At 32.0% G+C, this 17,368-nt stretch overlaps 2 protein-coding genes and 1 long non-coding RNA gene across 3 annotated transcripts; all 3 read right to left on the bottom strand.

Moving 5' to 3' along the window:
* Positions 1-1,371: 1,371 nt before the first annotated feature.
* On the bottom strand, positions 1,372-4,720 carry LOC105800161 (acyl-CoA-binding domain-containing protein 1). Its single transcript, XM_012631102.2, has 6 exons — positions 3,981-4,720; positions 3,466-3,571; positions 3,231-3,331; positions 2,187-2,278; positions 1,977-2,074; positions 1,372-1,700 (listed from the first exon to the last, which is right to left on the bottom strand). The coding sequence occupies exons 1-6, from the start codon at positions 4,508-4,510 to the stop codon at positions 1,524-1,526; spliced, it is 1,104 nt and encodes a 367-aa protein (XP_012486556.1). The 5' UTR covers positions 4,511-4,720; the 3' UTR covers positions 1,372-1,523.
* Positions 4,721-6,794: 2,074 nt separating this feature from the next.
* LOC105800160 (glucan endo-1,3-beta-glucosidase) lies at positions 6,795-10,223 on the bottom strand. Its single transcript, XM_012631101.2, has 4 exons — positions 9,977-10,223; positions 8,898-9,871; positions 7,178-7,496; positions 6,795-7,044 (listed from the first exon to the last, which is right to left on the bottom strand). The coding sequence occupies exons 1-4, from the start codon at positions 10,188-10,190 to the stop codon at positions 7,022-7,024; spliced, it is 1,530 nt and encodes a 509-aa protein (XP_012486555.1). The 5' UTR covers positions 10,191-10,223; the 3' UTR covers positions 6,795-7,021.
* Positions 10,224-12,937: 2,714 nt separating this feature from the next.
* LOC128032406 (uncharacterized) lies at positions 12,938-17,368 on the bottom strand. Its single transcript, XR_008188503.1, has 4 exons — positions 16,883-17,368; positions 16,699-16,750; positions 15,961-16,061; positions 12,938-13,246 (listed from the first exon to the last, which is right to left on the bottom strand). It is a non-coding gene; the product is annotated as an uncharacterized LOC128032406 (long non-coding RNA).

The following is a 17,368-nucleotide window of genomic DNA, read 5'->3' on the forward strand; positions in this document are numbered from 1 at the left end:
TAAATTTAAGTAGGTTTTTCGATTTATTCAATTTAGGTGATTGATTTTGACGATTTATTAGGTTAAATTTTCAATTTCGAGTTTATAAATCGAACAAATTGAGTAAATTGACTTATTTCTTAATTAATAAAAGCGTAAACATAGATATTCAAGCTCAAATAATCAAACATTTAATATTTTAGTCATTCAACTATTAGATGCTTTTCTTTTCTTTTTATCATCCAAATTTAAAATTTTTATTTTAGTTGCTAATATATCAAATTTTAATAATTTAATCCATTAAATTACTAACAGAATGCTAACATGATCATTTTCATTGACATAATAACAAATTTAGTTCTACAATACTTACAAATTCTATTAATTTGGTCCTAATTTTAAAAATTCAACAAAATTAACCTTCAATTTTACATATTATATCAATTTAACCTTTATTCTTAAAATTCAAAAATAAAAACTAAAAACTAAAAATTTAAACATTTATTTTTCGATAAAAATACATACAAAATTATAAAATATTTATAAATAAATAAATATCTATTTTCTCATTTTTAACATGACATTTATTTATTAAAATAATAAATTTATAAATAAAACAATTTAAGGAGAAAAAGCAATGAAAAAGAATTAGATAAATTTAAAAAAAAATTAAACATTAATGCCCACCATGCTTAATTTTGATAAAATTGAAAAAGATAAAGTTGACGTCCTTAAATTGTTGGCCCAAAATGCCAAATTTATTGCATTCAAGGTTGTGCATGATTGGAACTACAAGTTAAAGTAAAGTTCTGAAAATCCACTAAATGAAAGCCATGCCGGCACCTAATTCGATGGCATGATAACAGAAGATGCAAATGTCAAAGAGGTTGCTGTTAGGGTACAACAAAGATCGGTAGAATTCCAACCACTATGGTTTAGAGACCAAATGGGACAAAGATAAAATAAAATTTCAGACCAAATCATGATATAATCTTTATTAAGATAAGAGGCAAAGTTTATATCATGACATCTTGATCAGACGGTAGAAACTTTTTAGTGAACCAGGATAAGTAATCTTAAGCAGTTTGCCCATTTATATTGTGAAATTACATCAGTTTTTAGGGTGACGAAGTCTCCGTTTGATGGGAACAGATTTAGGGTAATGGAATCTACGGTTTATCATATCTACCATCAGATCAAACAACTAATTAGGTTCACTGCACTGCTCGCTTTGGATCCCTTTGAAGAGTAACATCCAACTTCTCCGGCTATGTCCAGCTACATACCTCTAGACTCTATTCAAACAAATGATGGTATCAGAATTCCATTTCACCGGCTAAACCCACCTTCCAATTCTTTTCCATCTACTTATGGTGGTAAAGAAAGCAGTAATTAAGGAGGTGAGGCCAATGAACATCAGAGTACCCCACATTAGCATATAACTAAGGAAAGAAGTGCAAAAGGTTACTTATACCCATATACATCCATGAGAAATTTTTTCAAGTACTTTTTAACTGAAACCAAACTTGGGAATAAAACACAGGTCATTCCGCTTTGCCTGCACGTTGCAACCAAGGCCAATCTGAGTCACATAGGTCGACTGGAGAGTTGCCGTCGTTATCCTTCGTATCTTTGTCTGCATTTTGTTTTACAAGAAATTTGGCAATGTCTTCCCTCTCACACATAACAGCATAGTGCAATGGGGTTTGACCTTCATTGTCCTTCCAATAGAAAAAAAAAACAAAGATTTTAACAACAATGCTTACAACACCAGAAAGAGAAAAGAGAAATAAAGAGCATTGTGCACCATTTAACATAAAAAAATTTCTTATTTACTTCGGTATGCTTTTGAAAACGGTTCAAAAACATTCTAAAAGACAGTTATTTCATATTTGTTTTTGTGCATTACAGGTACATCAGGCACGGATAGTTTCAGCACACACAAATAGATTAGGAGGTGAATACCAGTAAAACCGTAACAGCGATACAATAATTACCTTAGCATTCACATCAGCATTCCTGCTAAGAAGTGCTTCGGCAATTTTAAGATGGCCACGATCTACAGCCCAATGCATCGGGGTCCTGCCTTCACTGTCTGCAAGCATCAAATGCAAACAAGTTACTTGATTAAGCAAAGTCTTTCAGACCCATATATGCAAGTCTAGTTTTTTCTTTAAAGGAGGAAAAACAACTAAATAGAAACAAACCTTGCAAATGCACAGAAACACCACTTTCAATGCATTTAAGCAAATTATCCAGTTCTCCTTCTCTGGCAAAAGTGTGGATAGCATCCATTTTCCTGAAAAACAATAAGCATTCCCATCAAATGTCTTGGATACTAGAAAACAACATGCTCAGTTAGTAAGCAATAAAGAATTTAGTAAGCAATAAAGAATATTTTGCTTAAATGACAGGACGGAAGTCTGATTCATTAATGAAACACTTATAATTATGCACTCCTTTGTGCTAATAGGAACTATTCCGTAGTCGAGCACACCAACAATCAGAAACAGAAACTTATATAATATCCAAGGCAACACCAATGTTCGTGAAGAGAATTCAGAATTACAAACAGCCAAAAACAAAACTTGAAAATATAGATCATAAATCATGGAACAGGCACATTCCATATTCATAGTCCGAAGTTAAATGGTCTTTGATTTTGGAGGATTCAATTTTTTGATGGCTCCATAATTATATTGGATAAGATACGCAAGTCGTGAGAAGAACTGCAAAATAGTACAACAGAAGAAATTTTTACTATCACAGGTAGAATTGCATATGGTTGACTTATAGCTTAAGAAAGGAAGTTTTTTCCTATTCAAATTTACATACTAAACTTCCATGCTTAAAACCAATTACGCTATCACAAACAATAGCAATTTCAAAGACCTAGGTTTTGCTCAAGCAAACATGCAAAGCCCTATAACATCCGAAAACACAACAAAACGTCCGGTTCACCATGTTACTCGGAAACAAGTATTGAGTTTCAGACATTGGTATATGTTGCAAAGAAGTATATTCAACTTTTTTGCAAGTTTTTATATGCATTCGGAGGTTCATATCCCTAAACCCATGTTAGGATATGCGTCAAACATGAGTGCTGTACATGGGTACTTCAAGAAAAACGAAGAGTTAGAGCAACATAGTACCCAAAGAACAACTCGATTAATTATCTCTTAACTGGTTAACCTTAATAAGACATAAGTATACACAGTCAATAGCAGTTAGATAAGTTTTAAGAACCTTACAAATCATTTTCAGATTCCTCTTCATACACAAAAGAGCTGAAAACCGGTCCCATTGGTCCTTTGACATCTTTACTTGAAGCATTATCAGCCCCACCTTTGCCCTTCCAGGAACAAAGGTTAAAAAACCAGTTAATCAGCAAAACATCGAAAAACAAAAAGAAAGTGGATAGAAATAAAACAGTATCCTCAAAAAAGGAAGTTAGCAGATAGAAAAGCAATAAGATTAAAACCACACCATAGCTGAACCAGCAGCCCAAGATGGATATAGCTCTGTCACAACATCAATGTATTTCTGCATTGCATCCTCTGGAGGCATAGCACCCAATTTGTGCCATGCTTGCCTAAGAATAAACGAATAATCAAATTCAATAACCAGGGCTATAAATTTCTCAATCAATTTTCAATCATTCAAGTCTTGAATTATGTAGTAGAAACAATTCTCAAGCTAAATTGAAGTGCCATACAATGAGGAACAATCAAACATTGAAGATTGAATAAGAAACTAATTAAATGATCATCAAATTTACCCAAATTTCTACTCATAATAAGAGCTTCAAGTAAAACAAGTTCAGCTTTGAATCGTAAAAACAAAGTTTAGTCAGCGAATTAACTAAATTATACTCAGTAAGCTCATCTATGGTGTTCACATTTCCCAAAATAAGAAATAACCCGCAATCAAACAAAAAAAAACCCGAATAAATTAGGGGGAGAGAGAGAGAGAGCAGAAAACGCCAAGAAGCACCGCGTTACCACTTAGCACGAGCCGTCATTTTCAAAGCGGAAGGCTGGGGAGCAGTGCAAGGCCCTTCGGTGGCAACCTTGTACAAACCGTAAAGCTGCAACTGCACCTCGTTCGGAACCTTCTGCGACAACCGATCAGCCGCGGCAGCCGCCACGAACGCCGTTGCCGCACTGAACGCATCATCCAGTTCCGTACACTCCACCCCTTCCCAATCGTCGTCATCATCATCCACGCCATCACCATCGCCATCACTCTCGGCCCTAATACTTCCCAATTCGGCAACTACCGAATCCGACTTGTGCAGACCCAAGTGCTCAGTACTTCCAATCGGGTCGGATCCAGAACCCGAATCGTCGATTTTCTCGTAGCCCTGGACATTGCTGCTTCGGGCTCGGGTTATCGAAAGGTTATCGTCTTTGAAAGAAACGACTAAGGAGATTAGCTTGGCTAGAAGATAAGAGAATATAAGACCTAAGATAATCGATTGCAAAAGCTGTTGCCAGTCAGCCATGGAATCAATCAACCAAAACCCAGACATAAAATCAAAGCCCAACCCTAAAAAACAGAAACACTAGAAATGAAGCATCTTTGCATCGTAGTTAAGCTAAAACCCTATAAATCTTGTCGGAAATTGAAGAAGATAAAAATTTCCTCTTTTTCCCTTAAATTTTGTATATTATTGCTTAGGAAACATTGCCGCCGGAGAAACCAAACCAAAGGTGTAGTAGTCTCTTTATACTACTCGTTTTTTTAATGGGTCTTTATACTCTAATAAAAATATAACAAGAAGAAGGAACCAAATGTGGGCGTAGTGCGCACCCATGGAATGCGATCAGTTGTTTCGCGGACTACGATTAACTATTATTGTGACACAGGTGGCTCTTTTCTTGTTGTTGACCTCAGATTTATCTTGACAATGATTAGTTTCTGGTTTTCTTTTTCTATATCACGTGTTTAACACGTGATATACAGAACTTTAGGAAGTCTTTTTCTTTGAGTTAAATTTTGAGAGGCTTTTTGAGGATAAATTTTAAAATTATACATAAATTTTAATTTAATCCATAATTATATACATGAATTTTAATTTAGTCTAATTATATACGTGAAATTTTAATTATAGTTCAAATATATGCTTGAAACTTAAATTTTAATTTAATTATACGATTAAATAAATAAATACATCAATTTATTTTATATTAACATAAAATGATGTTATATTAATAATTGTGTTAATAACTTACAAAAATTTTAAAATAAATTTTTTATATATACTTTCATATTAAATTATTATTTATGTATAATTTTGAGATTTTTTTTAAATGTTGTAAAGAGAACTTTGAGAGATCTTGTTAACTAATATATTGCTTTTAATTTAATTTAAGTTCATTTAATGCAATTAGATGATGATAATAAGTATTCTCACTGATCTCTTTTTTTAAAGGAAAATAATTATATTACTTAAAAGGATTAATATTAAATTTATATATAAACGTTATTTTAATGTGTAATTTTATGTATTAACTTTAATTTAGTATAATTTTATATATGAAATTTGAGTTGTGATTTACATGTATGCATAAAATTTTAATTTTGATTCAATTGTACACATTTAAATAAATAAATAAATATATTTAATTTCATATTAGATTAATATAATTGTTTGTCTATATAATATATCAACGTAAGATGATTCTAATTCAATGACGTTGTTAGTGATTTATGAATCAAATTAAAATTTGATGTACAAAATTGCCACAAAACTAAAGTTCATATAAGTTTTGATATTTATCCCTATTTAAAATAAGAAAAAAAATAGATACCTAGGTGATTATATGAATACAATGCATTTGTTGTTAACCAGTGATATTAACAATGAGGAAGAGATAGTGATTATGATGGTGGTTCACCCTTAGTCGATATGGAGAGCCACTAAATATGGGATTTGGCATGGTTGTATATGATAAATAGTTTTGTTTTGTTTTCCCTTTCTGAGGTGTTATGATGAACTTATACATAGGGGACAAAGGATTCCATGTATTATGAACTCATTGACAATAGAGTTATATATTGTTTCTTTTTAGGATATGATGTCTCAAAACAATTAGGTAATCAATAAGTGTGAATCCTTACATGGCTCAAACAAAGATGACGTTATGAAAGTTTGTTAATCTATTATGGTTCAAGTTTCAACAAACTCACATGATTAGAGGTTCGTCTGGTATGGATTCCTTAACTCATGGTTTACTACCCGTTGATAACACGTGAAGGAGGCATAATAAACATTAAAAAAATTAAATTAATTGACTCATCTCAATAATATTTTTGGAACCACTCCAATCATTTTTATATGATTTAAATTTTAACAAAATAATCTTTAGATTTATTATAACTGTCTTGCAACATTTTAAACATATTTAACATTTTATCATAGTAATTGAAAATATTGTTTTATTTAATATATATTTAATAATTAAAATATTTTAAAATTTGAAATACTTTATGCAGCAAATAATTAAACGAATTTCAATTTAGTCAAACTTAATATACATGAATAAAATATAAAATGCAACCATCATATTAAACAAGTAAAATCCTATAAAAATTATTTCAAAAGTAATTCTCTATTAAACTATGTTAGAGTTCGAATGGCACAAAAATAATACTATAAAACATAATATTTCAGATTGAAGCATACGGATTTAACACAGAGACACATATATGTATATCTTTGAGCTTGTAAGAAAAAATCGTATAAATCTGGAATGTAATTAATAATTAAGCATAAATACCATCACGAATGAAGATGTGATCATGCATGCCACTTTGTGTTAAGTAAAACCCAAATATATTTTATATTCATAAAGATTAATCCCCTATGTTTCTTTCACGTGACGATGCATGCACCCACATGCCTCTAATACATAAAAAGACCACTCCTCCTGTTTTTGTTTCCTTGTCCGAAACTACAGAAACTAAAAATGAAACAAAATTGAAAACTGAATCATTCAGAGTTCCATGTCTTGATCCGTTGGATTTGCAGCACAAAGTGTCAGTACTGGCATTTTCCATAGCCTGCAAAAAGGAGGGGAAAAAACCCACCGAAAGGGATCAAAAGAACGTTTCACAAAACTGATTAATGTTCACGTTTATTTATGATTAACAACTAGAGTTAAAATTGCAAAATAATGATTGCGGGTTAAATTACTCGGATCAACGTTGGTGATGGCTCCGGTTTGGTCGAAACCGCAGTCGGAGTCGTTGTTTCCGGTGGATTGATAGTAAAGATTCATGGCGAAAGCGGCATGGGCCCGAACAGTGTTAGGGAGGAAGCAAGCACCATGTTGTTGAATGGGTCCACAGTCCAAACCCAAGCCGCAAACATAATCAATGTTCCTTTGCAAAGCGTTGTCATCGGCGCCTGTTTTGGGAAGACACCATTGTTTCCCCTTAGACGATCTTGGCGTCGGATTTGAAGGTGCGGCCCTCGGCACTGGGGTTGGGTTGTTTGGAATCGATGATCTAGCCTGTCAATCCCAACCACATGACATCAACAGATCAAATTCATTAATCATTATTATAACCAGTCCATGTTATCTTAAATAAAGTATGGCACCCACTAAACTTTATGTAAAAAAAATTATAAAGAAAAAATATATAGTTGAGTTTTGTTGAAATGGTGTTATTATAATAGCGAAAAAAAAAAAGACTAAATTGTTATAAATTGAGGACGTTAGTGATCGAATTATCGATCAAAATATAAATTTAAACAAATATAAGAGATTATTTTTTACAGTTTACCCGTATTAATAAGTTGGATTTAAATATGTTCAAGGGTAAAGCTATTGACTCATACCCAAATGTTTATCCAAAATTTGAAAGAGTTTAAACAAAAATATTATACTTAAAAAATAAGCTTAGGTTAAATAATTAGGTATGTATAAAATATTATTTTAGTTTGACTTCAATATTAAAAACTCAAGCTTGATTTGACTTGATTATTTTCGCTTTATGATATATTAGTTTTTGTTGAGGGGGAATCGACTCTCTTATTAGAAAAAGTATTTGAAGTGCCGTCCTCTGAGCAGCCAACCGAGACCTCAAACAATAGAGGCATTGTGCTCGGGGTGTTTGTACTCAATTTTAGTCCTGGGGTCAGAGGCGAAATCAGGGGGACTAGTAGGGACCCTGGCCCCCCTAAAATGAAAAATTTTTCATTTAAGCTCTTTAAAATTTTTAAAAATTTAAATCAATAAAGATAAAATTGCACTTTGACTCCCCTAAAAAAGATAATTTTTTTATTTAATCATTTAAAAATTATAAAAATAGAAGCTATTAAAATGGTGAAATTACATTTTTACTACCATAAAAATTATAATTGAATTTCGGCCCCCTAAAATTTTTTTTTAACTTTGCCTCTATCTAAGGTTTTGTCTCTCAACCTCGAGAAAAAACCAAAGGGGTTCATAGAATTTATCGAGAGTGCTTAAGGTACACCCAAAATATGTTTTATCATTTTGGCTTTAAAAGGTTTAGAACCCAAGCCCTTTTTGTATATATCATGTAATTTATATAATACGAAAATTATATATATTATAATTTAATTATTAAAATTTATATCTATATTTAGAAATTTAATAAAAATAGATGTGATGATAGTTAAAGATATATATAATTAAATATTAAATAAATATTAAATAAAAGAATTATTTTAAAAATATGGGTAAGCTTGAAGAATTATAGGTAATACTAATATCATGAATTTGATCTGACTTACCTTTAAACCCCTTTAATTCGAGTTAACTAAATAGAAACGAATCCTTTTAAGGAAAAGAAAATTGAGTACAACAATATTGATATTGAAGCATATCAATATGGGTATATTGATATGTAACGTTGAAATTCAAAAGGTGGGTTGTAGAAGTTACCGTGGGCCTTAAGATCCCAATATCGTAAACCGGGGTCATGTCTGGTTGGAAGAGACCGAAGTTCCTCTCGGATGTCGGGCCAGGCTTAAGATCTTCATTGAAAAGCGCAAAAATGTAGGTCTCGAAAGTCCGGTTCGGCATTAATGGTGTGCCGGCACCCGACGATACGTGCCGCTTGAGATTACCATTGTATTCGCTTGCAACATTTGCATCAACGCCAACTTGGGTCGAATCCCCCATCGATGGCCAACCCGTTTCGGCTATCACAATCTCCAGATCATCAAATCCCAGGACTTTCATGGCCGAAAACACCGCATCTAATTGAGCATCCAACATGTTCGTATAAAGCAACCCCGTGTTTTCGTCCAACACTCCGGCATTTGGCCTAAACAGTGCGTAATCAAGCGTATCGGGCGAGCAACCGAAAAACGGATACGGGTTTATCATAAATGGTGATTTTGTAGCTCTAAGGAAGCTAAGCAATGGCTTCAACACATGAATGTCGTAGCCCAGTCGAAACTTTCCGGACGACGGTGGGCTCGAATTCGAGAGAACGCCTAAAGAATGAGGCGTCGAGACTTGGATTCTCCGGTCTAATGAAGCCGCCACAAGGGCAGTGTGGAGGGTTTGCATCGCCGGAACAAGGTTTCCGATGAGCATTTTGTCCGCCGTCGTTATCACTTCATTGCCGACTAAAATACGAACTATATTAGTGGCTGGTGTATAAGGTTGAACATTATCTTCCACCCATTGTCGAGCAAAATTCAGCTTTGTAAGTCGAGGAATTTGATCATTTGGAACAGTGACCGTTACAGCAATGCCGGTGTGAGCAAAGGCTTTAAGGATGTCAGGGTTGGCGTCGTAGAGCTTAACGCGGTTGATAACGGTAGACTCCAAAAGGAAATGCGCCACTTGCGGTGGTGGGGGAAGGTTGTTCGCTACGGTGCCATAGTTCACGCCAATGGACCCAACTCCTAGATAAGGAGAAAAAAAACGCAACAATTACCTAGCAGGCTTACACATATATAATAACACAAAATCTTTGAAAATGGATCGAATATGATTTAGTTTTTTTGTACCTGGAACGAACGTTGATACAAGAAAAAGCGAAATTACAGCGACCAATATTGAAGAAGACAATGGGATGAATTGTTTTGCCATGGCTAGCTTTTGGTGGGTTAGAGAAGATGGTGATCGTTGGTGCAATGGGGGGACAAGACCACCATGGCTGAAGAAAAGAAGTTTTAGATGCTTTACTTTGTGAATGGGGTTTGGAACTGCGACATGAAGCATGTTGGCAATTAAACTTTATCGTTTGTGCTTACTTTAAGATCTAACTTTGGATCCTACGATCTTACGTTACTCACTACTCAGATTTTTCTATTTTTTATAGCATAAATATAATTAAGGATCTTGTAGAAGTGAAATTGTCATTGGGGACAAGTAGATGAGTTAAGGATCAGATCTTACTTTAGTTCATGATGGTAAGGAATAATCTTTTCTTCCATCCTGGAGAAGGTATTGTTAAAAATAAATGAATGTTGATCAGTTCCTTATTTAAGCTTAAAATTGAAGGTGCTGGTTTCATATTCATGCTGGCAACAGCATAAAGAATATCATACAGCTTCAAATAGCCATTGAGAATCCAATTAATTTTCGCACAGTTTTCAATATATTCAGCTTTTGCGGCTTTATTTAGTCATCCTTAAAATTTATTTGAGATTTGAAATACCTCTAATAAGATTAAAACTAGATAGTAGTGAAACTAGGTGTTTTAGTGATGGAATTAGATGCATGTTGTAATAATGAGATTAAAAATTATGTGTATTTTAATTTAAATGCAGCTTAGCGATGAAATGAGAATGTAAAGGGATTATTGAGGAAATTAGATTAAATATGTATATATGATAAATTATTAAAAATATTAAAAATATATTTAAATTACATAATAAAATATAAATTAAAATTAGATTTGTGTTAAAATTACAATTAAAAATGAAAATTATATTAATATTAAAACTACATTGTTTTTATACTATATTTTATATTAAATAATAAAATATGAATTAAATTTATATTTTCTTAAATTAATGGAAAATATAATTATATTAAAATTAAACTATTTTTATATTAAATAATTATATTAAAAATATAAAAAATTGTAAAACTTGAAAATATGAAAATTAATATTTTATTTATTATTTTATTAAACGTGTTTTGAAAAAAATAATTCAACTATTGTTAAATAATTTTAAAAGTATTTTTAAAATAGTAAAATAAAAATATATAAAATGCATAAATTAAAAATATCAAAATATAGAAATGAAATATAAATATAAGCTTAATAAAATTTTAAGCTTTTAAATAATCTTAAGTTAAAATTTTAATGTGTAATAACAAATGTTGTATAAAATTGAAGGATTGGTACTGCAAAATTACCATGTTAAAATATTTGAATAAAGAACTTAATCAAAATAAATATAAAAATTAGAGCTATATAAGAAAATAAACATTAATTGCCTTTAAACCAATACAATATAAAATCAAATGGACAAAATTGCATGACAAAGTAACTTGAAAGCATTTATTATAGCATTAGCCCCAAATATACATTCTACACGATACATAAAAAACAAACCCTAATCTAACACTTTCATTTTTTTATTTTTACAATTTTAGTTGCTCTCAATCCTTTTTCCCACAAAATTTTCCCAATTTCTTTCTTCTTTATCTTCTCCACTACTAAACATGAAAAACAAATTCACTCCTTTTTTTATTATTTTATTTAAGAATATTACATGTAATAGGGAGAAACTTCTTACTTGACCAAAACCCCTTTGAATGGACCGCAATTATGTTGCGATAGAATCTTTTATCTTTTGCTATAGTAATTAATTTCAATGTCATTGCTGTTTTTAATATTAATAGAGGTAAACCCTTTTAAACCGACTTGTTTATTTTAGATGGCTTTTAAACCCTTTTCTCAAAATTTCCTAAGATGCAAGTATAAATTGCTATATTTGCTATAGTTTATATAGGTATAAATTTTAAATTTATACACAATTTTGATCTAATGTGCAATTTGATACATAAACTTTGATTCAATGCAATTAAATATTTTTATAATTTTAATGATATTTATTTTAAATATAATTTTGAATTTTTTAAAATTAAAAATTTAATTAATTCTTGACATGACATCCAGGTGCATGCCATATCAACAAAAGTAAAATTTTCTATCAATTTTGAGATTTTACCGTAAGTTTAAGGGAGTAAAAATGAAAAATAGAAATTTTCTTTTAAATAGTCATTATGCCCTTAAATAATAAAGCAAACTTTCAAATCAGACATCAGCCTGAGCGCCGATTGACCCAAATTCTTTTCCACAAATTTTCGACCTGTTTCATTTGCGGCCCAAAGCAGATTAAAGATGCAGCAAAACCAGAAATAACTGTTTTCCAATACCATTTTTAATCTCAACACGAATTAACACTACACTAAAACAGGCTTTTAGCGGCGCTTTGATAAGCGCCGGAAAAAACGCGCTAAAGATCGCGTCGCTAACTTTAGCGGCGCTTTTCCCACAAACGCCGCTAAAGATTAGGACCTTTAGCGGCACTTTTCCCGCAAACGCCGCTAAAGACCAGGACCTTTAGCGGCGCTTCTTCCGCAAACGCCGCTAAAGACCAGGACCTTTAGCGGCACTTCTCCCGAAAATGCCGCTAAAGACCAAGACCTTTAGCGGCGCTCTCCCGCAAACGCCGCTAAAGACCAGGACCTTTAGCGGCACTTTTCCCAAAAACGCCACTAAAGGTCACGAAAAATTTAAAAAAAAAATTATAAAAACGCCACTCCATTCTTTGGATTTGCTCCATTCCTATCCTAAATTATTATAAAAATGTCAATCTCTTTACTTGCTTAAGCAAATCCTTTAGAACTGCTCCATTCTTAGGTTAGAGATTACAGCAACAGCAAATGTGAGATTCCACCAATTAAAAAATATATAATTTAATTTGAAGACGTATTAAAATGAAAATTCATGAACAAGAAGATAAATGTTTTTCACTATATCTCATGCAGCAAGTCAAATTACCTTTGATTACATAACATTCCTTTGAAATTTTTTTAAAAAAAATTGAAACTAGTTCATATCAACTTATTTGAACTTACAATTCTAGGAAAGCATAAAATGTAGTTCCATGAGCATGCATTTATAGTAGCAAAAAAATTACTGATTACAGTGACAGTTTAAGCTCCAAATCTAGCTCTTGTGTGTCACTTGATTCTGAATTTTGACTGCTCGATCCCAATGAGTTGCTAAGATGTTTCTTGCTCCTTGAGTGTGAATCCTATAAGAATGTAAGGAACTAAAACAAATTAAATTTTAAAACACAATCATCACATAGCACATAAACTAAAACAAGTTAAATTTAAACACTTCAATTTGCACCACTTTAACATATCAATTAACAACATTTATACACATCAATTACAGCGATAAAACATCTCAATTTTCAGCAACTAAACACTTCAATTTGCAGCACTTAAACACTTCAATTTACAGCATTTAAACACTTAAATTTGCAGCACTTAAACATATTAATTAACAACATTTACACACCTCAATTACAGCGATAAAACATCTCAATTTGCAGCAACTAAATACTTCAATTTGCAGCACTTAAACACTTCAATTTACAGCACTTAAACACTTAAATTTGCAACACTTAAACATATCAGTTAACAACATTTATACACCTCAATTACGGCGATAAAACATCTCAATTTCCAGCAACTAAACACTTCAATTTGCAGCACTTAAAACACTTCAATTTGCAGCACTTAAACACGCCAATTTACAGCATTTAAACACTTAAATTTGCAGCACTTAAACATATCAATTAACAACATTTATACACCTCAATTACAGCGATAAAACATCTCAATTTCCAGCAACTAAGCACTTCAATTTGCAGCACTTAAACACTGCAATTTGCAGCACTTAAACACTTCAATTTACAACATTTAAACACTTAAATTTGCAGCACTTAAACATATCAATTAACAACATTTATACACCTCAATTACAGCAATAAAACATCTCAATTTCCAGCAACTAAGCACTTCAATTTGCAGCACTTAAACACTTCAATTTGCAGCACTTAAACACTTCAATTTGCAGCACTTAAACACTTCAATTTACAACATTTAAACACTTAAATTTGCAGCACTTAAACATATCAATTAACAACATTTATACACCTCAATTACGGCGATAAAACATCTCAATTTCCAGCAACTAAGCACTTCAATTTGCAGCACTTAAACACTTCAATTTGCAGCACTTAAACACTTCAATTTACAACACTTAAACACTTAAATTTGCAGCACTTAAACATATCAATTAACAACATTTATACACCTCAATTACGGCGATAAAACATCTCAATTTCCAGCAACTAAGCACTTCAATTTGCAGCACTTAAACACTTCAATTTGCAGCACTTTAACACGTCAATTTACAGCATTTAAACACTTAAATTTGCAGCACTTAAACATATCAATTAACAACATTTATACACCTCAATTACGGCGATAAAACATCTCAATTTCCAGCAACTAAGCACTTCAATTTGCAGCACTTAAACACTTCAATTTGCAGCACTTTAACACGTCAATTTACAGCATTTAAACACTTAAATTTGCAGCACTTAAACATATCAATTAACAACATTTATACACCTCAATTACGGCGATAAAACATCTCAATTTCCAGCAACTAAGCACTTCAATTTGCAGCACTTAAACACTTCAATTTGCAGCACTTTAACACGTCAATTTACAGCATTTAAACACTTAAATTTGCAGCACTTAAACATATCAATTAACAACATTTATACACCTCAATTACAGCGATAAAACATCTCAATTTCCAGCAACTAAGCACTTCAATTTGCAGCACTTAAACACTGCAATTTGCAGCACTTAAACACTTCAATTTACAGCATTTAAACACTTAAATTTGCAGCACTTAAACATATCAATTAACAACATTTATACACCTCAATTACAGCGATAAAACATCTCAATTTCCAGCAACTAAGCACTTCAATTTGCAGCACTTAAACACTTCAATTTGCAGCACTTAAACACTTCAATTTGCAGCACTTAAACACTTCAATTTACAACATTTAAACACTTAAATTTGCAGCACTTAAACATATCAATTAACAACATTTATACACCTCAATTACGGCGATAAAACATCTCAATTTCCAGCAACTAAGCACTTCAATTTGCAGCACTTAAACACTTCAATTTGCAGCACTTAAACACTTCAATTTACAACATTTAAACACTTAAATTTGCAGCACTTAAACATATCAATTAACAACATTTATACACCTCAATTACGGCGATAAAACATCTCAATTTCCAGCAACTAAGCACTTCAATTTGCAGCACTTAAACACTTCAATTTGCAGCACTTTAACACGTCAATTTACAGCATTTAAACACTTAAATTTGCAGCACTTAAACATATCAATTAACAACATTTATACACCTCAATTACAGCGATAAAACATCTCAATTTCCAGCAACTAAGCACTTTAATTTGCAGCACTTAAACACTGCAATTTGCAGCACTTAAACACTTCAATTTACAACATTTAAACACTTAAATTTGCAGCACTTAAAAATATCAATTAACAACATTCGATGCTGCTTATCACATAATATCCTGGATGGTCCTTAGAAGAAAGGTCATTGATGTTTCCCAAGTTCTTAAAAAGGCCAATGTAAAATAGAACTCAAATTAACAGTATCTAATATTTTGTTTTTCATGTCTTTCATAAAATGGAACTCAAACCATATTGCATCACAAAACATGACAAAATTGTGGCATCAAATATTTACTCATAATTTACATAATAATAACGATAAAAATATTAAATAAAACATTCATAAATTAATGGGCATGTCAACAGACTATCCATGCCCTCGTTGGCATCTAAGTAGAAATACTGAAAATGAAAAAAGTAATTAGAACATAATCACATACTAATTGATGCATGCTCCACTTTGAAATGAAAAAGTTCTGTTCCCACCCTTCAACAAATGACACTCCATTTAGGAAGGTAGAAGCAATATATCCAGGTGCACCTGTTGAATCATTTCAATAGCAACTCAATAAGCAACTCGACTCAATAAAACCAGCTATTGAGCATATGAAGTTCTTTTGAAGTGATTCAACTGACAGTTCCAGTGTACTATTAATTGGAGAAACTTATATATTTCAAAACCTGCTTATAAGAAATCACCTTGGAACATATATAAGGAAAAAGATGAACATCAAGGGAACTGCATGCCATTGTTTGATAGAACTACATTGTCTTAGACTTCTCGTGACTAATCTTAAGATAGCTTCTAATGAAACATATCAGAGATAATCCTCACTTGGAAATGCCTGGGGTGCTTGAACAAATATATATTTTGTAATTTTTGTTAAACAAAGAAAAAAAGCTCAACCTAGGATTCATTACTCTATAGTCTGTACAGTAATTTCCCTTATAAACCCAATATTTTGACCAATTTTCAGATTTTAGTAGATCAAGAAATGCAATGGAAAAAATTCAACATCGTATGATTCGAAGAAAATATTATAATACGTCTTATGTGACCTTTAAAATAGAATTTGTTTAATTCAGGTATTGTTGTATTATTTTGCAGCTTCCTTTTGGGCAACAAATGATCTGAAACAATCATATTACATGATACTCAAGTTATAAAGACCATTTACCCCGAAAAGGTGCAGCAATCGCAATCTAGTTCTTCACATATTTCTCAAAAACCTGTACAAGAAAAGAAGCATTGCATCACAAAGAGATAGAACACGAAACTAGAACTCGTGTGGGAAAAAACAAGGATAAAGAGCACAGTAAAGCAGAAAAAGGAGGAGATAAGAGATGCAATAGATAGCTTACATCACTGTGAAGGCCCATGAAACATTTTACCAGAAGACCCCCCATAGAATGACTTATGATATTTATCTTTTTCCCCCTGATGCTTTATACACTGACTCTAGTTAAGCAAAGACAGTAAAAGAAACTGAAACAAAGATTCTTCACCTTCTTCAACCTTTTTTTTTATCTCTTTATTTCAGCGAACAGCCAATGGCATCTTAGTAAGGCAATGTAAAAGAAAGGGGGGAAAACAAAGCGCAAAAACCTCCTTACTCCCCTTCTTCCGATTTCTTCTCATCTAGGGTTTCAGTCCAGTGAAATGAAAAGGAAAAAGAAGTGTGATTGGTGTAGGTGTATTGACTGGTATTGTTGGAAATGGGAAATTTGGGGGATTTCAACTAAAGAAAAACAAACTATTATTTGGTGATTTAGGGCACACGACAGAGATGAGAAGAAGAGGGGGTAATGAGCGGGTAACAAAAAATCATTTTTTGGGTGAGCGGGATT

Source organism: Gossypium raimondii, chromosome 9, assembly GCF_025698545.1.
Source record: "Gossypium raimondii isolate GPD5lz chromosome 9, ASM2569854v1, whole genome shotgun sequence".
In the NCBI taxonomy this organism is placed as follows: domain Eukaryota; kingdom Viridiplantae; phylum Streptophyta; class Magnoliopsida; order Malvales; family Malvaceae; genus Gossypium; species Gossypium raimondii.

Coding starts and splice junctions, on each gene's coding strand:
- LOC105800161 (XM_012631102.2), bottom strand. CDS start 4,510: ATGTCTGGGTTTTGGTTGATTGATTCCATGGCTGACTGGCAACAGCTT. Junction 3,572..3,980: donor ATGACGGCTCGTGCTAAGTG/GTAACGCGGTGC, acceptor GTTTATTCTTAG/GCAAGCATGGCACAAATTGG. Junction 3,332..3,465: donor GGGCTGCTGGTTCAGCTATG/GTGTGGTTTTAA, acceptor TGTTCCTGGAAG/GGCAAAGGTGGGGCTGATAA.
- LOC105800160 (XM_012631101.2), bottom strand. CDS start 10,190: ATGCTTCATGTCGCAGTTCCAAACCCCATTCACAAAGTAAAGCATCTA. Junction 9,872..9,976: donor TGTATCAACGTTCGTTCCAG/GTACAAAAAAAC, acceptor CTCCTTATCTAG/GAGTTGGGTCCATTGGCGTG. Junction 7,497..8,897: donor TTGGGATCTTAAGGCCCACG/GTAACTTCTACA, acceptor TGGGATTGACAG/GCTAGATCATCGATTCCAAA.